Source organism: Neodiprion virginianus, chromosome 1, assembly GCF_021901495.1.
Source record: "Neodiprion virginianus isolate iyNeoVirg1 chromosome 1, iyNeoVirg1.1, whole genome shotgun sequence".
Taxonomy (NCBI): Eukaryota; Metazoa; Arthropoda; class Insecta; order Hymenoptera; family Diprionidae; genus Neodiprion; species Neodiprion virginianus.
In genome coordinates this window covers 37,674,820-37,700,198 of record NC_060877.1, presented here as the reverse complement: position 1 = coordinate 37,700,198, position 25,379 = coordinate 37,674,820, and the positions used below count along the sequence as shown (strand labels likewise).

General features: G+C 40.5%; 3 protein-coding genes across 3 annotated transcripts; all 3 read left to right on the top strand.

The window, feature by feature from the left end:
• The first annotated feature begins 5,176 nt into the window (after positions 1–5,176).
• On the top strand, positions 5,177–7,595 carry LOC124299966 (neuronal acetylcholine receptor subunit beta-4-like). The gene is made up of 8 exons (XM_046753890.1): positions 5,177–5,350; positions 5,483–5,649; positions 5,756–5,800; positions 5,882–5,988; positions 6,081–6,294; positions 6,511–6,700; positions 6,778–6,930; positions 7,117–7,595. Exons 1-8 carry the CDS (start codon positions 5,287–5,289, stop codon positions 7,518–7,520), a joined length of 1,344 nt encoding a protein of 447 aa, XP_046609846.1. The 5' UTR covers positions 5,177–5,286; the 3' UTR covers positions 7,521–7,595.
• Positions 7,596–8,166: 571 nt separating this feature from the next.
• LOC124310313 (uncharacterized) lies at positions 8,167–14,220 on the top strand. The gene is made up of 17 exons (XM_046774124.1): positions 8,167–8,305; positions 8,400–8,563; positions 8,671–8,715; positions 8,832–8,932; positions 9,022–9,235; positions 9,348–9,534; positions 9,651–9,803; positions 10,153–10,558; positions 11,340–11,404; positions 11,740–11,817; positions 11,943–12,106; positions 12,220–12,264; positions 12,372–12,484; positions 12,577–12,793; positions 12,985–13,177; positions 13,250–13,402; positions 13,641–14,220. The coding sequence occupies exons 1-17, from the start codon at positions 8,242–8,244 to the stop codon at positions 14,048–14,050; spliced, it is 2,772 nt and encodes a 923-aa protein (XP_046630080.1). The 5' UTR covers positions 8,167–8,241; the 3' UTR covers positions 14,051–14,220.
• A 406-nt stretch (positions 14,221–14,626) lies between these two features.
• On the top strand, positions 14,627–18,285 carry LOC124300547 (neuronal acetylcholine receptor subunit non-alpha-3-like). The gene is made up of 8 exons (XM_046755158.1): positions 14,627–14,849; positions 14,935–15,098; positions 15,206–15,250; positions 15,456–15,565; positions 15,691–15,898; positions 15,993–16,185; positions 16,454–16,606; positions 17,326–18,285. Exons 1-8 carry the CDS (start codon positions 14,786–14,788, stop codon positions 17,721–17,723), a joined length of 1,335 nt encoding a protein of 444 aa, XP_046611114.1. The 5' UTR covers positions 14,627–14,785; the 3' UTR covers positions 17,724–18,285.
• The last annotated feature ends 7,094 nt before the right edge of the window (positions 18,286–25,379 follow it).

Sequence of the window (25,379 nt, the reverse complement as noted above, 5' to 3'; positions counted from 1 at the left end):
CGCAACGAGCGACGAGTGCGAGGTGCAGGACCGGGAATGAAAAGTGTAAAGGAAAAGGAAGGAGAAGAAGAAGAAATAAGTAAAAATGAATATACTCGCTTAAATAAAAATCGATCGAATAAATAAAACCGCTCGCGGTATCACGGCCACGCCCTGCGGTCGCCCTGGATGTTACATATAATGCGGATCTCAGCTCTCGCGTCTTCGCGCTCTCTATACGTGCATATATCTGTACACGCGTGTATACGTATACATATATGTACACCATGGTGACGCGTGTATGTATAATATACGTATATATACATACCTACATAGGCGAGCCCGGGGATATAACATGTGAGAAGAGATACTTTACAGTCGCTCGGAAGCTGTACGGTGAGGGGAAAATGGGGGGCAGCTAATTCCCCTCCCCCCCCCCCCCCCCCCCCACCTCCCCGTGGCTACCTCTTCCTCCACGCCCTCATCGTCTCAATCGCCCCTCTGACCCTAGTCAAAGGGGACGGCGACCCGGTTTCACCGTACACCGCGTATGTGTGTGATATAAATACGAACGCCGCGCGATATGCGCTTTTTAAAAACTCAGAAGTTGATTCGTCGACGCGTCGATGGACCGAGGTATCATCTCGCACGCAAATATATACGTTATAACTATGTATTTACATACATGTACTGTATATACATATGTATATGTAGCTGTACGTACACTTGGGGACAGTGAATCTGAGATGGTTAATTTTTTCCCCTAGACAGTTATGTTGGCAACACGGAGAAACCTACGGTGCCATAGTCGGCCGAGCGCGAAACAAATTCGATCTCAGTAAACGTAACGTAACCCATGACCGTCGAATCTAACCTTAGAATACCGTGGGGATGACGAATTGTTAGATTGACACGTGTTCTAAGGTTAGGTTCGACGGTCATGGGTTACGTTATATTTATTGAGATTCAGTTTGTTTCGCGCTTGGTCCACTGTGGCGCTGTAGATTTCTCTGTGCTGCCAACATAACTGTCTAGTGTAAAATATAAGCCGTGTCAGATTCATTGTCCCCAAGTGTACATACATACGTTTGATGTATAATTGATATTGGTAACCATGTGCACGCGCATCTGCACGTGTGCATACCCGTGTGCAGACAGCATTATATGTATACACCTGTACGCAGGTAAGTACAGATTTTATTGAGGCACCGTCCTTCCTTTGCGTGGCATTGCACATGCGTGATGCACCTTGATGATGCGTATGTGGAGAGTAACATCGTTCCACGGGGATGTACGTTTGTCGAATATGCATATTTTATATGTGTTATGGGTGTGTATTGGTAAGTATCTAAGAAGAATCTGCGGGAGACGTTATTAACGAGAGTAAGAAATCGAATAATATTATATCTGCATGTAGGTATTCCTGTACTTACGGCAGACTTATCGCGTATAGGTCATGCATGCCTGTTATAATGTGCATGCGTGCTTCGTGCAAGGCAATTATGAGTAACAATTACTTAACTTTTCATTTTTACACCACGATGGGTAAATTTGTTAATAGAAAAAACAAAATAAAAAAAAAATATTACCGACTTATCGATACGATTTTGTTCTATTTACGCAGTTTCTTGGTAATTTGATTTGTAAATATTATATTTAACTTTAAACGTGATTTTTTTCATTTTGTCACAAAATATTAATATTACCTACATCGAAAATCTATAATGGTGCAATCGTGAAACGAGACCCTTGCACCGGTTTATTTCGTGCTAATTTACCATAGTTTAAATTACCCTGTATTCAGGACATTCAGGGTGAATTCTAGCAATCGTGAGCAATGTTAGACAAAAATCGAACGGTAAAATGTAATCCCGGTTGCTGTAAACAGGCGTATTTCGGTCATATAACCAACCGAATTGCATAAATGCAGGCGGATTTAATCTGTATGCTGTGCAGCCCGGTTTTTTTTTAGCTTTTTTTTCCCTCTAACACACCCTTCGAAGACTTACATTTTAGCCACAAACGAAGCTTCGTGAAACCGGAACTCGGTGCCAAAATTCTAAAACATGACTCAGCCGGTTTGAATTTTTCAAACACTCTAACCGAAATATCTCGAAAACTGTACAAGCTGTGAAACTATTTTTGGTTTCATTTTATAGATAGTTGAATTATCTTTAAAAAAGGTCGGGACTACTACACACCATACTGTTCATCTGGTACTCGATAAGAAAGCTTAAAGTCGATAATCGTCTTCATTCATTTATACGATGTATAATTGTACAATGTATATAAACAATGAACTTGTATAGTTTTCGAGATATCTCGATTAGCGTGTTTGAAAAAATTCAAACCGGATGAGTCATCTTTTAGAATTTTTGTACAGACTTCCGGTTTCACGAGGGCTTTCTTTGAGGCTAAAAACAAAGTTTTCGAAGGGTACGTATGAATAAAAAATGAAAAAGTTTTAAACAAACCCGCCTATTATTGTGGTCCTTATATTAATTCACCGATCAATACCGATTTCACCAACCCGGTGCACGTCAGTCTGGTTTTACATGTTGGGTATACGGTATGTACCAACACGTATTTATGCTACATACATACAAGTGCTGGGCGTAGCTCTTCAATCTGTCGTTGCAGTTTTTCCAAGAGTATTACGCGAGTCAACAACCCTCCGGCAAAACGGCAATCCGTATCAGTTCATCGCTGCCCGGCGTCGAGGAAGCGTCGACATATCCTTCCTCTCTCTCTCTCTTCTCTCGTTATCTTTTCAAGTACGCATCCGCGTATGTGTGATGCGTGTGTGTGTATATATATATATATATATATATATATATATATATATGCTGTGTGAGCCGCATGCAGGTATGCACATACACTGTTGTAGAGAAAGCGATAGAGAAGAAAGAGAGACGAGAGCGCGGAGAAGAGAGAAAGATAGGGCGTGGAAAGTGTGGGTAGAAACTGTGCGATGTGTGAACATTACACATATACACGCTTCCGTCCACACACGGTGGAATACGCGTACGGATACATATGGAGCATTCCCTGAGACTCTGCAAGCTGTACAACTACCGCGGAGAAAAATAATAATTCATCGTTCAACCGTGATTATTCGATTGTGTTAGAGGAAATAATTTTGTTTTATTTGACTCGATGGTAAAATTGTCTGATTATTTATGAGAATCAGTAAGTACAATTACTCTCTGCTGTCGGTAAAAGTTTCATTGATTTTATAAAACAATTTTGTGACATGGTATCTGTAGATTTATGTAATTTTTTTGGCAACGTTGCATGATGTGACAATTTCATCAAATTACTAACACTAACGCTTCAATTTCATCAGGAAGTTATTCACTATATATGTATGTGCGTACTTTGTTGAAGTATAATGAGAAATTTTTTTTCAAGTTTAACGAAGCTTGTTCGATTTAGATAAAATTAAAAATCATTTTATAAAATCGTATTACAATTACGTCTTCGAACGGTTTGAGAAATACTTTTCTCAGGACATAAACAGAATTATGACTGGCTGAAAATCATATACTGAATTCTGATTTCAATTTTGTCCAATATCGACTATCAATTATTCCTTTTACAATTTACTTAAAATACGAGTATACAAGGTAAGTATTCTAATTACCGACCCTGTCGCAATTATTGATAATTTTTTGTTGCATCCGTTTGATCCTCAATTCTAAAATTTACAATTTCTTCCGTCAACTTGTAATTTTTGAAAATAAAAGGGTCAATAATCGGCTCTAACCGCGTCGATAACTGGTGCACTCACCTCGATCGTTTTCGTGAAATGTTCAGATTTTTCTCAGAGTGCGGAATCGTCCTTAGCCGATACGTGCAGCGCGAGTATCATAACGCCAATGGACCGCCGGTGATCTGCAGACGCGTGGACTCTGGAAGCTACTTCGGTGTAACGCGTGCATGTCTGCGAAGGTGCACAAAGAGCCAAGGAAAGATGCAAGCATTCGGTACAGGCATCTTAGGCGACATACGCATGTCGAGGTCCGGCAGTGAAAGAAACGAATGTCAAAGGATGATTGGTCATGGCTATGGCCAATGGCTCCTCGGCTTCTTGTCGCCGCCTTCCGCTCGTCCAAGCCGATCGCGTATTTCGCTGCAGCGGCGTCGTCGCCGAATGCAACGCGCGTTACACTCACACACGCTTGTCACCAACGTCACCTTTCCTACCGCGGATAAATTTCTTTACGCGAGGATCGATTCCAGACGACGAGCCCCGCTCTTTTGGTCCCTCCGGTTCTTCGCAGAGACGCGTTACAAGCCATGCTCTTTACCTAACTATACGTGACCTTCATCCCCGATCGCGAACGACAAACGATTGCCTGTTGCCTCCAGGTTGGAGCGTTTCTTGGAGTAAGTTGCGTCTTCCGCATGTGAGGTTCAGTGTATTTCTGGAGCCTGAAACTTTTTACCGTTTGTTCGTGCATCTGACGATGAGATGATGAGACTGATGGAAAATTTGTGGTCAGGTTGAGGCTTTGAAAATTTTTTCACCGTAGCTAAATCTTGAAATGAAATATTCCATCTTATCACGTAGTTATTTGATATTCGATCATTTTGCGGCGTGGATAAATTACAAAAATAGAATCTTTATTCGTCGACTCGACATTCGCGTGATTGTTAATAATTTGAGACTAGATCGTTCAAGTAATACTGCAAAATCGTACTAAAGTTATGACGAGGTCTGAATACAGATCGTTGATAAATTTATATCATACGCAAAAATTCTATAAAATAAACGACATTTCTCAACAATAAGCGAATGAATCAACGGTGTTATAAAAAAGAATATTTTCTATACTGCAGTATAAAGACGATTGAGATACTGCAGTTTTAATTACAATTTTAAAATTCATATTTCTTCGATTCACCATATATGTATAATTTTAGCGAACCACTGCAGTTCAAAGGTAATAATCGACCCCCAGTATTTTCCCTATGATCTTAAAGAACCTGTTTGCAAAAACCATAGTGTAAAGACAATCCACATTATCAGGAAATTGAATATTTTCGTTGACTCTGCAGAAATGTGCGTTTCTACAATCATTGTAGCGGACAATATTTGACGTAACGTTTTGCAAAGACCTTGATATCGAAGAACTCTACCGTTAAATCAAATCAACGCTGATAATACATCGACACGCGTCGGGGGGCGTTCGTTAGGTTCGCATTTCATGGGCGGCCACGTGTGTAAACCATTTCATGATTTCCTCTGGTTCCGATCACTCTTAATTATACGACTCCGTGTTACCGTCGAAGATTTTCCCCGTCATGTTGACGAAACGGCTGTTTTTGGGGATCGTTATTTTCGCCGTACACACGGCAAAAATTTCGGGTGAGTTCCACAAGCGATAATTATACGATTATGCTTTCTGATATCTGAATAATTTGTTTATGATGTTAACTATGACGACGTCGTCTTTATTTCGAACACCTTTCGACTTCATCCGGAATCCACGCATCTCAGTCGACGCCTCTTCGGACTGTAGCAGTGTTAGAAAGGGCGAACCGGCTACTGTGCAATTGAAAAGATGTCTGCTGCGTAATTACGATCCGTTTATTCGTCCTGCCGGAGTTTCAACCAACGGAACTACGGTGGTGTCGATTGCTTTGACTCCAAAACACATTGATTTCGTGAGCTTTCCCTGCGGTCAACTACTTTATACGAAATAACTAAAAGTTTGAGTGCAGTCGTCGTTACACATCGCGATTATATCACACAGTTTGTTATATATTCCAGGTGGATCGTAAAAATATTCTAATATTTCATACTTGGATAAGACTAGTAAGTTGTTAAAGTCTAACGAGAATTTAATACCTAAAATCAACATAAAAAGTACGTCGAGGTCTGTTCGTAATCTTTCAGAGTTGGTCTGACGGCAATTTAAGTTGGACAAGTGGAAAGCGAGGCATCGACAGACTTCACATTGACAGCGATGAAATTTGGATGCCACCCTTAACTATGTACTCCTCGTAGGTTGACGAGTAATAATCAGACTTAGCTCTAACTCAACGAGTATGTATTAACGTACGGTTAATTCTTCATCCGTCGTTTTTCAACACAGGGCGGAAGTGGGTTACGAGCACATGGAAATACCACCAACGGATTGTGTGCTGTTATCCAGTGGAGATTTCCACTGTGTAGTAGAGATGAATTACGTGTCGCACTGTGTCGCGGACTATCGGCACTGGCCCTTCGACAAACACAACTGTTCAATTATACTTGGTTCGTGGTTTGAAAGACATGATGAAATAAAGTATCACGTCAAGGACAAAAAGGTATAAGATCGACACGTTTTTAATTCTTTAATTCGGTCATTTCATAATTCAAAATCACTGAATACCTATAAAAAGTTCAGTTCATATGGGTAACAAATTGATAATGCACTTTCAGAATTGCCGGGAAAATTCTCAATGCCTTCATTCTCGACGTAAAATTAGGTTAGTTAGTGTAGTAAATTAGGTTAATAAATATTTTCATTCCACTTTTGGCAGACAGTTTTTGGCGGACTGATGACTTTAGATTTCACCCCGAACCCCGAGTGGAAACTTGTGTCCTTTGGTATTATCGAAAATATGACGCCACGCATATCTCATGATATAACGATTCCTTCGATCGTGTACAATGTCATCATCGAACGATACTCAGCCTACATGCAGACCACCATCCTCGCCCCTGCAGTTCGTGAGTATAAATCGCGCGCGGTTCTGGTTAGAAATATTTCATCTCCAATCACGAAATAAGGCCCAATTCCATTCCAGTCTTAATCATCCTGACCTTGGCGGTACTCTGGTTAGATCCAACGTCCGTCGAACGATTGTTATTGGCAGCTCTCAACTTGATCTGTCATTTACTCTGTATGTTAAACCTGAGTGAGAAAGTGCCCTTCAACGGTTCATCTTTGCCCTCGATATGTAAGCTACAATTTATTACCGCGTCTACTCGCACGCTGAAAATAAGTTTAACTGTATAATTTTCATATTTTTTTTTAAATTTCTCGAGTTTATTGAAATTTAGTGAAAAAAAACAAGGTTCCTTGCGATTCCGAATAAATATGCTGCGGCGGACACGACAGCGGTTCTAATACAAATTAATTTCAGTGGTATTCCATCAAAATTCGATGATCATCGCAAGCGTGACCCTTTTTCTGACGGTCGTGCTGCGTCAGATGTTGGAAATATCGGGCACCGCTTCAGCGTTGTTGGCATCGACGGAATCGATAATTTTTAAAAGCAGGGCTGCTCGGTTGGCTGAGGCGAAGAATTTGAATCCATCGGACTCTGCGACGGTTGAAACAGAAAACGATGACGTCGGATTGGTTGACGCGGATGGTCCGCAAGCTGAAAATGATCCCGGAAGCTCCAACGCCTGGCAACGCCTGATCACTTTTATAGACCGGTTGGCGTTTGCCGGTGCTTTTATCACCTACGTCGTTATGATATGGGTTCTTACACCGAGGAATGACATCAATACCGATGCCCCTGATTTTCCTGTACAGTCATAAAAAATTCTTGGAACTAACCCAGCAAGTTATTTTGCTTGACAAGAATCGTATGTAAAGTTTTTAAATAAAAAAGTACACGAAATTTGTATCACGCCAAACTTATTCATTGAAATTTTGATGTGCATAATTCAGAGTGCCGATCGTAAGTAAAGACCTCTACAACACGTTCGCGGAATACTATTCATACAGTAAATAAAGTGAAACGAGACAGGTACGTAGATTTGTAAATATTTATTTTTAAATTAAAAGATTACTCGCCTTTGGTGCCCTCTGGTGGCGAAAATGTGTCAAAAGCAAACCTGGTTCGATCCCTTTGTGCAGATCAGCGACAATCCCAAACTACTGTACCAGTAGTCAAAATAGTCGATTTTTGGTGTTTTCGATGACACGTCAGACAACTTTTTTGTTAACAACAAACTTCTGGCTTCAACCGCATAACGGATTTTTGAATTGCGGTTCAGCGAGTTCATGATGATACGGTGAAAATTTACATTACCAATTATAGTGACCGTTGATGCATCTGCACATGGGTGAATGTTGCATATCCAGTTTCACCAACTCAAATTATAAAGCATTCGATGAGCTTATCGTAAGCAACTTTTGGGGGCGTTTGTTTGCGTCAAATTACAAAGGCGTCTGTGTTCGACCATTCGAGGCTTGTGTGTCGCTTTGTTCTGATGTCACTATTCTGCTTCGCGTAACTTCGGCGGTCTCCTCTGTCATGGAGCTGAAATTTCTGATCTTGGTGCTCGCCCTTCTCGCCGTTTACACCACGAAATTCTCCGGTGAGTTCCAAACGACGTATCGTTACGTTACAAACCGTGTGTTTTTATGGTGAAACATAAACATTTACTTCGTCGAACCCGTAATTTGTGACAGCTGACGCAGCCCCAGACTACTGTAACAATAGTACGCAGGGTGTTTCGGCCACTTCACGACTTAGGAAAAATTTGCTCTGCAACTACGATCGCACTGTTCGTGCCAGATTTTATGATGACAGAACCAGAGTCTCTCTCTCTCTGTTCCCAAAATTCATCAATTTCGTAAGATATAGTCCCTAAAGTCATCAAGTTAATTCATGAGTAGATCTTTGTGGTTTGATAAAGTCCGGCCGTCCCAACTGATACACGTATAATCCCTATTCTTGCAGGACGAAGATTCAAATACTATGATATTTCACGCTTGGTTGGGAATGGTAAGTGTCGATACGTGCATGACGACTGGGTGATAATAATTAGTCCATGTGTTAAAATGGTGTCTAAATTTTGCCACAGATAGGAAAAAAGAACAATACCAATCTAACTGTTTTAGTCATGGCCAAGCCCAAATCTGATGTGGCGCGGTAACAACCCACGCCTACTTCACGTTACGAGCGACGAAATTTGGGTCCCACCAATAGCTCATTACAACTCGTAAGACTCATCTCGCAAAGTTGATATGAATTGGTTTAAATTTCGATTGCAATCTCTTTTTAAACCTTTCGCTTTACGTACTTCTGCAGTGCGGGAGGGAGTAGGAGCCCCAATGGAATACCGAAAACTGACTGTTTTCTGAGTAACTATGGGTACATAGGCTGCGTAGCAGATTTGAAGTACGTTTCTAATTGCGTCACGGATTACCGGAACTGGCCCTTCGACAGGCACAACTGTACAATTGTTCTTGCTTCGTGGACTTACAAAGAGGAGGAAATAAAGTACTTGGCTATTGATCACAAGGTAACATAATTGCATATCCGTAATCGTTGAGTGCTCGTGATTGTTTTCTTCAGTTTTGACTTACGTACATACCGATTATGAATCTCTTCCTCATTTTCTTCTGTTCGAAAAGCATCACTTTCCGGCTATAGGCATGTTCGATTTCACACCCAACGCCCAGTGGAAGATGCTGTCGTTTCAGTACACTCAGAGGGAGGACGGAATCGCTGAGGGGTACACATTTCCAACGATCATATACACCGTCGTTATTGAACGGAACTCAGCCTCCATGGGAACCGCCATTTTCGCTCCTGTAATTCGTGAGTAATTATAATTTATTACCGTTATATATTTAAATTTTATCTCAAATGACGATGGATTGAAACTCGCACGCGTTCTCGTACATCCAACGCTGCAATGTCTCTAATTCCCACAGTGTTGGTCATCCTGACGTTAACGGTGCTCTGGCTGGACCCAATTTCCGTTGAGCGATCGGTAGTGTCAGTCCTCAACTTGATTTGCAATTTAATCTGTGTCATGAACTTGAACGAGCAGGTCCCATTCAACGGTTCGACGACACCCTCCATATGTAAGCTTTACACACAAATCGTAACATCATTGGTACATCATAGACTGAGAAAAACAACGCTGGAACATTGCATTGACACTGTATTTTCAACCAGGTCGACTGTACATACATTTCGTCGTACTAAATTTTAAAAATAGAAGCAGTTACGGTAATGGCTACATTTTTATGGCACTTCCCGTTACCGAAAAACACATAGTCGTCCTGACTACGTTACACGGTCTGTTGTCTTGAATTCTTACCGACACAACGTTTAGATACGAATCGTATAATTATCCCTTTCGTTGTAGTTCACGTTACGAGTATACCTTTCCGACGGAACAGTTAACAATGTAATACTGACAATTTTCAGTGGTATTTCATCAGGGTTCCATAGTTATTGCCAACGTTGCTCTACTCCTCACGATTCTTCTGCGCCAAATGAAGAAAACGTCGGTTTCCCCTCCTGACTGGTTGACACTGGCTATCGCTTCAATCCTGGCGAGCAGGGCTGGCCAATTGATCGTACTGACAACTTTGGACCCGAAAGCTGTTGCCACTGTCAGAGCAGGCGAAGATAATATTGGATTGGCGACCTCGAATGATTCTTCGATTAAAATTGAGACCGGCAATAAAGTATGGCGGCATTTAGCCGTTCTATTAGACCGACTGGCTTTTGCCACTGTCTTACTTACATATCTCATTATGATAACTGTTCTCATACCTAGGAACGACGTTTTCGAGGTACCCGATGTACCTTCACTTTATTTCATGCCTTAGCGAAGTACCTTGTTTTTTATAATAAGATAGCAGCGAGTCAAACAGGTTTAAATTTTCACGACAATAAACTTGATTCGAATAATTTTCAATCGACATAATTTCATGATATTTATATTGGGTATCGAAAAAAAAATATACCATTTGATTATTTCTTTAATTAGATGTTATGGATGATAAAATATTCAAGATTTTCAAATTTTTGCTCACGCATTGCTGAAATTGCCGTGACTCTGAGCCGACGATAGGTGATTTTAAAAATCTAATGAGAAGTGTATAAAACATTCACCACCTAAAGTCTGAAACCAACAAGCATGATTTTAATCCTCGTATTGGAAGAAATGTTTCTATACCGGACGAATTGATGCTTGCCAATGCAATACGTCGAGACTGGGAATGTTTTTGAAGGTAATCGTGATGTATTTATATGTCAGAAGATTCTACAGACCATCGATCACAGAATGTAATGAAAAAAAAAAAAATACATAGACATGTAACAGCTGTTTCTGTACAATTTACCAACGTCGTATCGCCTTACGTATCTTGAGAGAACTCTTGCAGAACGTTAAGAGTTAGATTTAGCTTGTGCGAGGTGATCAATGGAAACGTTGACAAATAATCCATTTAATGTTTTTCTTTGATCTCAAATGACCTACATGTCCAAGAATCTCTACATAAAAACTTGAGGTCAATATCTGTTCTACATATCAATGGAAACCACTGTGTCACTTGGAAATGATTATTTCTTGTTTTTCATCAACGTGTCGTTGTTTGTGAAAAGAGCTGTAATATGGTGTCCCAGCTTCAGATTCATAGACATAAGCGCTGTTTGGCGTTACCGATGAAGTGTAAGTACAACGTTATTCTCGTTGATATTGACTAAAGATTGCATGTACCGATAAACGAACAATTTTGAGGCCATTAAATGAAGTTTAACACACATAGATGTGTGCAATGAAAGTTATTGGTAAAGCACTGCACATGTTGTTCTCACATTAACGCATAATCCCGCGTCTCTGGTTCCAATGAATCAAATCAGCAGTCGATAAGATCAATCGGTGTTCGTCCTTGGGGGCGTTTGCCAGTGTCCGATTTCACCGCACCGTCTGCAACACCATTTTGACGACTGCGCATGGTTCTGTGAATTAAACTATCGTAGTGGTTCAGTCTCGAGTTGCCTGAGCACGCTGGTCTGCCATGCATACAAAACTGCTAGTCTTGGGGCTCACCCTCTTTGCGATTTCCACCACAAACTTCTCCGGTGAGTTTCGATTATTGAATATTTGCTTACTGTCAACAAGATTCGGTATTTTTTACGATAGATATTTCTTTTGTGTTTCCAATTCATTCCGAACGTGTTTCTCTTTTGCCTAAAACCCCTGCCAGTTGACGCAGCTCTGGACTGTGATAACAAAGTGGACAATGCCCAGGTCACTTTGCGCCTCCGACAAGACTTGTTCTGCAATTACGATCCCGTAATTCGTCCGATATACATGGATGGATTGAAATCGCTGGTGTTAATCAGTTTACATCCAAGATACATCGATTTTGTAAGACATCATATTTATAGATATATATGCGTATAAAAGTGTTGGAAATTATACGCTTGTATATTTAGTGATTGTAGAAGTTTAATGTTTTTATCATATTTGTTACGTTTCAGGATGACAGCACAAATACCTTCACGCTGCAGGCTTGGTTGGAATTGGTATGTTTTTGAAGCGCTTATTCTTCATGCGGGATTTTTGGAACCGATAGGAAATTTAAATTTGCTAATGGCGAGAATAAGTAAAAATAAGAAAGAATATCTTTCAGTATTGGTGGGATGACAATCTGGCATGGTATTCGAAACCTTATGCCAGTGACGTGACTGCACTGAAGGTTTCTAGCGATGAAATTTGGAAGCCGCCGATAAGTCTCTACAATTCGTAAGACTGATTTCGAACGATTAATATACAAACCAAAATGAATTGAAACTCTATTTTCGTTGTAAGCCTACAACTACCTTATTTTCATACAGTGCAGACGTTGGCTATAACAGAGAGAACATAATACCAAAAACTAGGTGTATTCTCAATTTATTTGGGCATATGGTCTGTCGACCGTTGGTGAAGTTCGTCTCACATTGCGCTTCGGACTACCGATACTGGCCGTTTGACAGGCATAATTGTACAATGTTTGTTGGTTCTTGGATCTACAAAGAGAAGGACATCCGGATCATTCAAGGTCTGGATCAGGTAACACTATCGTACATCTTCCATAATTATTCAGGTATGTCCGCACTGAAGCATGTAACAATTTCGCAAGTCTATGGGAGGCGATAAGTATTCGTATTTGATAGTTCGATCTAGAACCACCTTTTCGAAGTACCAGATGCAAGGTTTTTGTGAAATTAGTATTTCTTACATCACGATTTCTGCCTTTTCAGAACTTCAACTTGACGGAATCGACATTCTATGATTTCATACCTAACAACGAGTGGAAGATGCTGTCCATTGACAATGCTTTGAGAGTGGACGGGTTTCCAAAGTTCAATTACACGTTTCCAACGATAGTGTACAGCGTAATAATTGAACGACACTCAACCTTTATGCAGACCACAATCCTTGCCCCTGCAGTTCGTGAGTACATAACACCCTAAACGGTCTATGAGGACGCACAGATCTGGACATGACTCGAAATTTTAATTCTAGTGCTGATCATCATGACACTGACTGTGCTCTGGTTAGATCCAGATGCCATTGAACGCTTGGTACTGGCTATCCTCAACTTGATCTGTCATTTGATCTGCGTTATGGACGTGAATTGGAAAGTGCCTAGCAACGGTTTGACGACACCCTTGATATGTAAGCAGAAAATCATTAATCTGTCCGTGTACCTGGGTAATCGATGCCTAAAAGAAATGGCATCGAAGAGAAACATTACGAAGTTGATGCGGTCGACTGCTTATACAAAGAAACAAAAATCACATTCCTCTTTACGTACAGTAGTTTATCACGTTTACGAAATGTTGCTTTCTTTGAACTTGGAACTACACCCGCTTTTCCACCAACCGAATACCAATTGATTACGAATGATTTTCAGTGGTATTCCATCACAGTTCCATGGTTATCGCCAGTTTCGCCCTTTTCATGACGGTCGCCTTGCGTCAGTTGAAGGAATTCTCGATAACCGCCCCTGATTGGGTGGTATCCATATCTTCTACAATGACCAAAATTGGCTGGTCCTTCCCGATGACAAGTTTGAACCCGGAAGCTGCCGCACCACTCGAAACAGAGGAAAACGGTGTCGGATCGGAGACCTCGAATGGATCCTCGGTTAAATTTGATTCCAAAAGCTCTGACGCATGGCGATATCTAGCCACCTTACTGAATCGACTGGCGTTTGCCTTCGTGCTTTTAGCGTATATAATCATGATACTTGTCCTCGTACCCAAGGACGACATTAACGGGGTCCCCGATGCTCTCCCTCGCTTGAAAAACTTTCCACTCTAGTAACTACGTCTTTGAGTAGAATTAGTATAATTACAAACAACAAACCTATGAAAAATTTCTTCATTTAGTTCTGTATATACAAGAAAGTTAGACGGATGCCTTTTTGCATGTCTACTTTTGGGAATCACGTTATAATAATGGATAATAAATATTTGACCTGAATCAATAAAGCAGAACCTCGATACCCTTTTATTAATTTATCACGGAATCAAGCCGCGACTTTACAAGTTATCGGTCAATTTATTTCAATAATACGATTAATCCAAACCACAGCTACATGCTGTTTCGAGATAATTTATTTCTCACACATTTCGCGTACTTCCCTCTTGTTTTAAAAAAAGTCTAAACGTAGCCTAAGCTTCGGATCACCTTCACGTGTAACGTAAGTCTTGTTGACGTGGTAAATACCATGTTCCAAAATTATAACGAGCATATTGCGTGACACGTTCGTGATATACATTTATTCGTATCTTCTATAATTCACGTCACATTACCGCGACGACTGTGATGTTACAACGATGAATCTCTATCGGCAAAGCATTTCCAGATCTGGATATATCCGCGTATCCAGTCTCACGGAATCAAATCGGCGATAGATAAGCTCGTCGCAGCCAGCCCTGGGGGCGTATATAAGTTTCGTATTTCATGGGCGTCCGCGTGTTACCGTTTCTCTCGTATTTCAGAATCAGTTTATTAAACTATTCTCGCAGTTGAGCTCCGCGCGTTTCTTCCGCCATGAATTCGCCGTTGCCCGTCCTTGGATTCGTCTTCCTCGTCGTTTCTACGTCGAAATTCTGGGGTGAGTTACCCGCGTTGACAAACATTTTCCCTGGTCCGTTAGAATATTTAAAACGCCTTTTTCTTTCGTCTGGAATCACTGCCAGTTGAGGCAAACGGCGACTGTAACAGCGAGGCGCCAGGAATCTCGGCCGCTTCGCGTCTACGAAGGCATTTGTTATGCAATTATGACAAAACCGTTCGTCCGATCGTCAATGACAGCTCGACCACCAAGGTGCACGTCACCCTCTTTCCGCAATCCATCGACTTCGTAAGTCGTATTCTATGGCGTTTCAAATTACGCATGATTATTAATTTTCTCCACCGTTAACGAATCTCGCTCATAATACTCACGTTAAATAATCTTTGCCGTTGCAGTACGATCGTGAAAATACCCTCAGGTTTCACGCTTGGATGTCATTGGTGAGTGACGGAACATTTTCCAGAATGTGGAAAACAAAGAATTTGATTTTTATTTGGAAATAATCCTTAACTTCGCTGTTATCGCGGCTCTTGTCGGTGTCCGTAAATTTTACATCCAGTTCAATTTAACAAAAGCTGTTTTACGGACAAAATGAAAAAAAAAAAATTACGGTAAAATGTCAATTAACAATGCTTTTTTTTCTAGGAATGGAGGGACGAACATCTCAATTGGACAACGAAGGATTATAAAGATATGACATTCGTCCAAGTCACCAGTGATGAAATTTGGGTGCCGCCAATATCGATTTACAACTCGTAAGTTCTAATTCCACATAATTTTTCCTCGATCGGTAAAACATGCACCTGTATAACAGTATCCTGTACATGACTCGGCGAACTTCGATTACCTTTGCTAAACCCTTTTATTTATAATTGCATAGCGTCGAGCTTGGCGCCGACGGAATGCAGACAACAAACTGCTTGGTACATTACATGGGTCTGGTAGTATGTGTCCCGATGGTCCAATATTTGACAAGTTGCGTTTCGGACTACCGGGACTGGCCGTTCGACAGGCACAATTGTACAATTCTTCTCGGTTCCTGGACGTACAAAGGAGAGGAAATATCTTATCGCATCTGGGATCCGACGGTATGTACATTTCTTGCATGCACGGCGTTGGCACAATCTCGTCCTATTGTTTGTATTGAAGAGAACACAAAAAGAAAATACCGATCTTCGACAGATGTTCTCCCACCCAGCGGTAGAATTATTTCAATTCGTACCCAACTCTGAGTGGAGATTGCTGTCGATCACCTCTATTACGAAAATCGACGGATTTCCGGAAGTCAATTTCACATTTCCAACGATAAGCTATAGCTTGATCATTGAACGACACTCGACCATGATGCAGACGACTATAATCACACCGGCAGTTCGTAAGTACGAATGGAATTATCGTCGTGTAAATATGCGGTCCAAATAGAATAACCGTACCGGTTTGGGTGACGTTAGTATCTACCAGTTGTGGCTACATTCATTCTGAGTAATCTCTGTCACAAGTGGTACGGAAGTGTTCAATTTCATCCACGTAAACACTGATTTTCGAATAACAAAAGTCAAATTAATAAATACTCACAGACTCTTACAAAGATGGCCACAAACGATGCATCTATCCTACGTAACACGTGTGTAATTTCATTCTAGTACTAATCATAGTGACCTTAACGGTACTCTGGTTGCATCCAAACTCCCCGGAACGATTGATAGCGGCAGTCCTCAACCTGATCTGCCATTTAATCTGCATCTGGGACGTGAATGAGCAAGTGCCTTTCAACGGTTCGAGCACGCCCTCGATACGTAAGCATCGAATCAATTTACGTATATTTTCGGTTAAGGATGGATTGGCTATACATTCTCATATCAATATTGAATACTTTAAGATAAGAGGAAAATCGGGAAAACAATAATGCCAACAATAATGCCGAAAAGCGATCAATAACTTGTTTAAACAAAACATTGTTCAGCAAATTTTTTTTGTTGTCGTGTCAAATCAATTCGTTGACTTTTCTAAATACGCATGAATTTTTAAAGAATTTTCTCATTATATTGAAACTTGCGTTTTCAAAAATTTTCAATTTCGAAAAATGGCGGAAAATCGTGAATTTTGGCTACGTTTTCGCAAAAACGTTGTACATTACAATTAAGAAGTTTCCGGAACATTGAACGAATAGTTTCGTAAATACAGTCTTTATAAATCTTCGAAAACGGAAATTTCAAAATGCTGAAAGAATTCTTTCAAAAATCAAGAAATTCATTTCACATCGCAAAAAAACAGAAAAACATTCCCTCAAAATTTGTTAAACAATGTTTTGTTTTAAACAATTGATTGCTAAATTTTGAGCATTTAATTTCCTTGCCGTCATTATTATTGTTGATTTTGTTCCGATTCTTATCCTATCACAAAGTATTCGATATTATCGTTGATACTCACTTTTCGTTCAGAATGTGTAGCCGGTGCGTCCTTAAGTTGAACGTATCTCAATAACGGACGGAACTATAGCGCCGACGATTTTCAGTCTACTTCCATCAAAGCTCGATGATCATCGCGAGCTTCGCCCTTTTTCTGACCGTATTCCTGCGCCAGCTTGGAGAAACATCGATCGCCACGCCTGCCTGGTTGGATTCGACGACATCCGCGATCCTGACAAGCAGGACCGGCCAGTTGATCCTGCTGACCGCTTTGAGACCTAAAGCTTCCGGGACACTCGGAGCAGAGGAGGTCAATGTCGGATCGACGGACGCGAAGTTTTTTTCGCACAACGTCAACTCCGGGAGGTCAACCGGGTGGCAACAGCTCTCCACTATCCTAGACCGACTGTCATTTCTAATTGTGTTTTGGACTTACGTCATCATGATATGCGTTCTGGCACCTAAAAACGACATTCTGAGCGTTCCCGAAATCGTACGTTACTGAACATTCTTCAAAACCAGGAAAGCATCTTGTTATCCATTCTCGAGGGGTTAACGTATACTGGAAATAAGATGAAGAGAAAAATTTTGTACCGAAGATAACTTGGTAAAATTTACACACCCATGTTTAATCACGACGTCGAAACTGATCCTCTCAATTTATTTATTCGTACTTGTATGATTCGTTATTCGTACCGTTTGTTCAAGAATCATCGTCGGTAGTCTTATCTGAAATATAGGGTGATTGCGAAAATTTGAAAAGGATTTGATCTCGGTGAAAAATTCGTTAAACTTTGTGAAAATTCAATGTAAGCCTACGACAGAAAAAAAACTCGATTTTCTGCACGCCTGCAGTCAAGGGCTGAAATATTTCACTCACGCATGTTTGTACAATACAATTATACGCAACTATACACAATAAAGTCGTATTCACATAAATTCCGAGGTACTGATAAATGTGATCGGTAGTAAATTTGCACGATGGTAGACCGATCGCCTACCGGATCTCCGATATCATTGAACCAAACCATCGGACAATGACCATAATAAAAAAACAATTTTCAGCATTTTTTACGATTTCGTATTTTAAACGAAAACGATCTACACAGCCGCATAAATTTGCAAACATACCGGTAGCATAAAAATAATTAATCTCATCATATTCAAACGATATTTAATTTGCGTATCGACCAATGTATAGACAATGGTACAAAGTTATACATGACTATATTACGCTGATTAGTCTCAGTATTATCCCACCAATATTTCATGGATCTACGTGAACTTCGAAAGTTCTGGCACGAGATCGTTACAACATTTTGAACAACGTGCTATGTTCGGTTTTGTATCGTGCGTATGCCTGTTACGCGTAACACATGTCCAACGTGAACCAAGAGAAGTGTGCACGTCTGCATAGAAGGAACAGCGACAAAGAGAGGAATATGAAAGACTCGGGTGAGATGAAGTGAGCGCACACCTTAACATCCTGTCAACTGAATACTAGAGAGCGAGAGAGAGAGAGAGGGTGTATAAAGCCTGCAAGTGCGTGGGATAACGTTGATGGCACAGGTCTCGCCCACATACGGTGAACAGCTAACATTAAGCGTGGCACACACGGTGAGTGAATATAAAATTAAGGTGGGTAAGTAAATCTGTGCGAGCGATGCCACCGCGTAAAGTGTCGTATCTCAGACGGGTGTTCAGATTCGACGCGTCTTCAGGTCACCGCTCAGTCCTTAACTATTTTCAGTTTTTCGCCAGAATCGAAAAATATAGTTCTAGGTAGAAAATGAAAATTAGTTTTCTAGCTGTTACTATAAAGTCTAGTATCAGGTACTATTCTTTCTCATCACGATCGCTGTTGCTATATTTTCTTGCAACTGTTGCGAAAATTTAACGATTTTGCAACGATAAATTGACGTTAAAGCCTTGTTTAACTAAAAAAGTAGAATAAACCGAAGAAACCGATTTTGCGTTGCAATAACCAAAAAAGGATCGACGGTTAGGCGTACCTCGTTTTTCGTAATTCCAACGATATTCAAACAGCTTTTTTTTAACGATACCTGTTTTACTGAATTTTTCTAGTTACCGTAACAAAATGAAATTTTTCTCAGCGTATATGATTGCCGAGAGATCAATGCCTTTTATAAGTACAGAATAATATTATTACGGGTCGAGCAAACATCGTTATTTTCAATCTCGCATCTACGTATAATAAGATAATTAACACCGTTTGCATTTCATTCGTTTGTATAACGACACCTGGTGTGTGCAACGTTATAATGTAGGTTTATAACAAACTGCGCGTATACATATACATATAGTGGTAAAAGAAAGAAAAAAAAAATGTTTGTTTACGGTTATAAAAACCAGTCGTATTGTAGAATATATTTATTAAATAGTATACCTATGTATAACTGATACGGGTATTTACTTCCTGGCGGTAGAACGGAAGCTCTTCTGTCCCGTCGTTTAATTTCCCGGATTACTCAACGCCGAAACTATCGCCGCGTAGGCGATGCAGGAACATCTCGACAGGTTATATTTGTGTTTAATGACGTGGGAATAATACTCGTACCCGAAGTTTCTCTTCGAATCTCGATTGCGATCGATTTCAAAAAATTTCCAAATCCCCACGCATCGGTAACGCGCATGTAATAGAGATAAATCAGTCTATTGCGATGTAGAAATGATTACACAATGCAAAAAGTTTCGTTTTACGATTGCCGAGGGGTTTTATTGTACACGTACACGTACCTTGTACGCAAATTTTTTCCACGTCAAGACGACCGTTATACCAAGGCTGTCCATTATACATATAAAGCTTCCCGTAAGAAAAGAAAGAAGATGAATGAAAAAAAATGCGCAATATCCGTTGGCCAACGATTTTGAATTCCGGTTTTTTCGCACCCCTATCCCGTAACGCGCTGCCTTACCAAGGTGAAACTGGACGTTATAAATCCCCGATCGTACAATGAAATTATGCCCACGGACACGGTGCTTGACAACGCGACTCACGAGGATACGGCGTCGAAGACGTTTCGTCACTGACGTCGCACGCACCCCGTCCTCATGTATAAACATAAAACCACCGTCAACGTCGTAGAAAAACCGTCTTTCCGAGTGACCAGTTGCTGCAGTGGTTACGAGTTACGGACATCGCGAACGCACACAATTAGGATCGGAACCGTCCGGGGATTCCCCCGATCAGGTTTTCGTTCCCACCGCCTGCGAGAGGATACGCGCGTTTCCGAGACGCACAATGCCGTCGAAGGGGTGGAAAACGCCTGGACAACGGCCGGCGGTGGGACGTCCGATCATCCCCTGCGGGAGGCAGAGGAAATGCGAAAAGCGTCTGGAAGTCGCGAGGTTCACACGAGGCCGTTTCGGACCTCTCGGACCTCCGGACAGCGCGGCTCGTCCTTTTTCGTTTCAAACGACGACGGGGAAAAACCGGATCTCGCGGCCGGCGAGGGGCTGCGGAAGGGTTGACCGCTCGAACCGCCGGTCTCCTCCGGATGACCCCGGAATCCGGAAACTGGCCAAACCGGATCTGTCGGTCACTCGGTCCGGCTGCTACCTCCCTCCCTGTCTCATTATCATTATCGTCCTCATTGTTGTCGCGCATCGGACCCGTTTCGACCGGTCACTGCCGGGCCTAACGAAACATCGAAACACCGACGGGGCGACAGGTCCGCCCTTAAGCTGCGACGCGGTCTCGGACCTTGCGATTCGTGTGAGAACTCCGAGTTAACCGAGCTCTCAGACCGGCTCGAAGATCTGTTATCTAACTTGCGTCGTAGTTTGATTTCGATTTTTTTTTTTTTTTTCTCTTTTCCGACGCAGAACCGATTCGACGTCGTAACGAGCCGATATTTCAAATACGAGAAGCCACTTGCGTCGAATAATTTATTCCTCGTAATCGTTATTCGCATTCGTTCGTACGCTAATTAAACTTGACTGTACTTGTGATCTGAAGAATCTGCACTTTTGAAGTTTTATTTTATATTTCACTCGATGGGCTGTTTGTGTACCTTACGAAATCCCCTGAAAATTTAACGAAACCGTTCGAAACCCAAATCATTTACAATTCGACCGGAAATCGTTCGAATCACTTGAACATCACGAAAAGTCACGATGGAATTAGTTGTTCGAAATCGTCGAATATCTTCGAAATTGATATAATTTGAAATCGCATGATATCGAGTGAAATTATTGAAACCTCGCAGTCATTTGTCGTGAAAATTGAGTAAAAAAATTGACAACGTGGTTGAAATTTGTTGCTGAAAAAAATATTTGTTCATTTTAGGTAATCAAGCTTGTATGATTCATTGCCTTCTATATCTGGTTGTTAATCCTGTTTTCATTTTTGGATTATTTCAATTCGTCATATTTACAGTTTCAGAGCCGTACAAACGATTGTTTTTATGCGAATTCTCGAAGGTCGTCCTTAATATTCAGGTTTTATGTTACTCGCTTTTTCACCGGACCCGATCAGGATTTTTCTTTTCTTCTCATTTTCGCAACTTGTATCTTTTGCTTTTTATCATACTACACACACGCATACTTTTTTCGGTTTCTTTTGTTTCATTCAAATCGCGGTGAATCCCGTCAAAGTATCCTTTAAGATCCTAAAAATATCCCAGCGATGACCACAACGCTGTCCCCGGTCAATCCGACCTCCGGCTTATCTCGTCGATCCTTTTTTTTTTTTTTTTAACTCTCTCGAAGTCCTGCGAACGAGCGCAGCTTTCGCGATCCTCCGCCGTGAAATAAATGCGACACTGCCGTTTTCCCTCCCTGATCGTCCGAGGCGTATATTTATATATCCTCGCCATTCCTTTCGGCATAAACATTCCTAAGTACTCGGATATACCGCGGATTTCAAGCTGCTGCTGGAATATGAATAATAAATTGCCGCTCGCCATATCAAGGCAAAAATAACCACGCAATCGTTTTTGCTGCGCATGCGACGCCGCTTCTTCGTTTCTCCTTTGAGCATTGTTTCTTCTGACGTTTTAAAAAATATTCTTCCCGGAATTCGTGCGAAACGTTGGGATATTTTTTAATTTTTGTTACTCTCACCGATACTCTTACTTTCCACACAATTGTTTTCCCGACATTCCTCCATCGGTGCACCTGTAATTTAATACCCGCATTCGAATGAATCGTCGCGATTATTGAGCGGAACTTCTTCTCGATACAGAAACGCAAAAGAGTCGTATTGATAATAATGCGAAATAAAAATACAGAGGAAACGGAAAAATTAAATTCGACAACGGCTTAGATTTATAAACTGTAATTAAGTCGAACTTACGTTTGATGCCAAATCCCAATCACCCAATAATCTGTTACATTCTTACGTATACTATTGCACACATGAATATTATACCTATACACACACACACACACGTGTGAAGCGGCATAAGAAATAACGGCGAGAAAGTTCGCATCTTTGAATAATCGTTTATTACTTTTCCTCGTCTCGTAGCGTATGTAATATTATTATCTTACCGTTCCATTCTCAACTAGCAAAAAAAAAAAAAAATATGGCGATAATTGTGGCACTTTGTAATGATCGACTCACAAAGTTTATTATTCCGTTAACCAATTTATTGTATACCTGCAGACTGACTGTATAAATATAACGTGCAATAATTATTCCTAGCAATTCTACAGTATGGTTGACTCGTCGAAGCAAAAACTGTGCGTATGTATAAAACAACAAGGTACACTGAATTTTTTTCTTTTCTTCTACCATTTTTCGAATTCCCTTATTCATCTTCTAATTCAAATTCGAACGTAGATAAGCTGTGAAAATTGTATCAAAATTATATAAATTTGACAAATTCACATGAAATCAATGCAAAGTATCAATTATGGGTGCGACAAAGCATCGGATATAACGAATTCGGTTTGGCGAATGTTCACGCGACGAGTTGGAAGGCGGAAGGCGTCGTTGATCTGCAGGTTCGTCGTGATTAGTCGGCCTATCCGGCAATAAATGTGCCTGTCTACGTAACGATGGAATAGTCGGGAATCGCCTGTAGCAATACTAAGCATACCGATCGTTGCATGCAGGGTTGTTTGAGTTGCGCAGCGGAACTTTGGCATCTTTCAATTGGCACTCGCAGCGTCCTAAACAACGTCTAAACAACGAGCAGTTATTATTCCTGGGGTGAAAACGAACGGACAGAATGGAGGCGGGCGGTCTTTGAAAATGAATGATTTAAAGACGAAACAATCATGCTGGATGGTCTGAATAATAGTTATTCATTTCAGTATCGTTCTTTTCGGGAAGCGAATGTTTGTTTATAATGTGTAATATGATGAAATATGTTTCAATTAATGAACCATATAGTGCGGATTTAGATTTCTTTCAAGTTTTTTCAAATTTTTATCAGAACCATTACCAATAAATCCATTTCGAGTAATCGTGTGGCATGATTTTTTCTTCATGCATTCAGGGAAATCGTTATAAAATCATTTTGCAATTAACACAATCTTTCGGATAATTGTGATAAACTGGATTTTGTGACAAAATGTGAAAAATATTTGTTCTGTGTGAAAAGTAATTCGAGTCATATCTTTTTCTTTTTTCTTTGGGTTTAGAACGTTAACCCTGAACACAATTTTTTTTCTGTCGACACCAAAAATTCAAGGAGAAAAACATATTTTCCATATGTTACTGGGGAAAATTTCGTTTGTTCCAGTAACTAGGAAAATTCAGTAAAACAGGTCTCGTTAAAAAAACTGTTTGAATATTGTTGGAATTACGAAAAACGAGGTACGCGTAAACATTTTGCGCTATCGTCGATCCTTTTTTCGGTAATTGCAACGCAAAATCAGTTTCTTCGGTTTACTCTACTTTTTTAGTTAAACAAGGCTTTAACGTCAATTTATCGTTGCACAAGCATCAAATTTTCGTAACAGTTGCGAGAAAATATAGCAACAGCGATCGTAATGAGAAAGAATAGAGTAACGGATACCAGACTTTCCGGTAACAGCTATAAAACTAATTTTCATTTTCTACTTGGAACTATATTTTTCGATTCTGGTAAAAAATGAAAATAGTCAAGAACCGAGCGGTAACCGGAACTAAAAATTTCTCTCAGTGTAAAGACACGCAAGATTAACATTCCAATTTCCGTCCCTTCTTGCACCGTTATTTTCCATACAATATTCACGTATCAATTATTTATTAAAATTCGATTCCTCGGCAGAAGTGTCAAGCTCGTAAGCAGCCGTGGATAATTTACACTTCTGACCGTCGTTGCTGGATTCGTTATAGCGTGCAGGCTTCGTGTCTCTGCACTCTGCATCAGGGTGGAGCTGGGCGAGGTTGGTTATGATTTATGCGAAATCGGATTGGTCCCAACTCTGCGCCGTTCTCCACGGCGAGTCGAATGGGCCCGTTTAGGTGTCGCCGAGCTCCCGCAAGCCGCACGACGACGCCTCGCAGCGTCCATAGAATATGTGCCTGTACCTCCATGAGGATCGTAATTAACGCCGATTAATAACTCTAATAACTCGAGCGTGCGATGCAAGAGCCCGTGTATTATACGTGTAATATTCCGGACGGACGGGAAAATTGTTGTAGGTACGTACCTATAGGTACCTAATCGGGCGCTTCACGCATCGCGGAACACGGGATTCGTGCTTGCAGATACAGAGATATCCCAACTGATATGCGATTACAGAGAACCACCGCCATTTTTCCATACGATTACATACGCTCAGGATATTTCATATTCTATTTCTATTATGTACGGGGCATTCCACGCCGACTCACCAAACGGTTGATCGTGACATTTTTTTATTTTACCAAGGATGTTCAAATTTTTTTAATCACTCGTCTTAACCCTATAAATTTTTAAATCCATTTTAAAAATACCAAAATTTATTGTTACGAAACAAGAACAAAAATTTGTAGTTACCGTAATTAAGCATTTTCATGCAAGATTCAAAGTCAGATCTCATTATTTTTTTCTATTTTTATACCTGTTAAAAATCTATTACAATACACATAGCGTCCTGATTTTATTATTGATTTTTTAAACTGTTTCTCCAGTTTTGTAAAACACAATCACGATTTGTTTAAAAATTTTATAGTAGATTTTGAACAGGTATGAATATAGAGGAAACGATTAAAAAAGTAGAA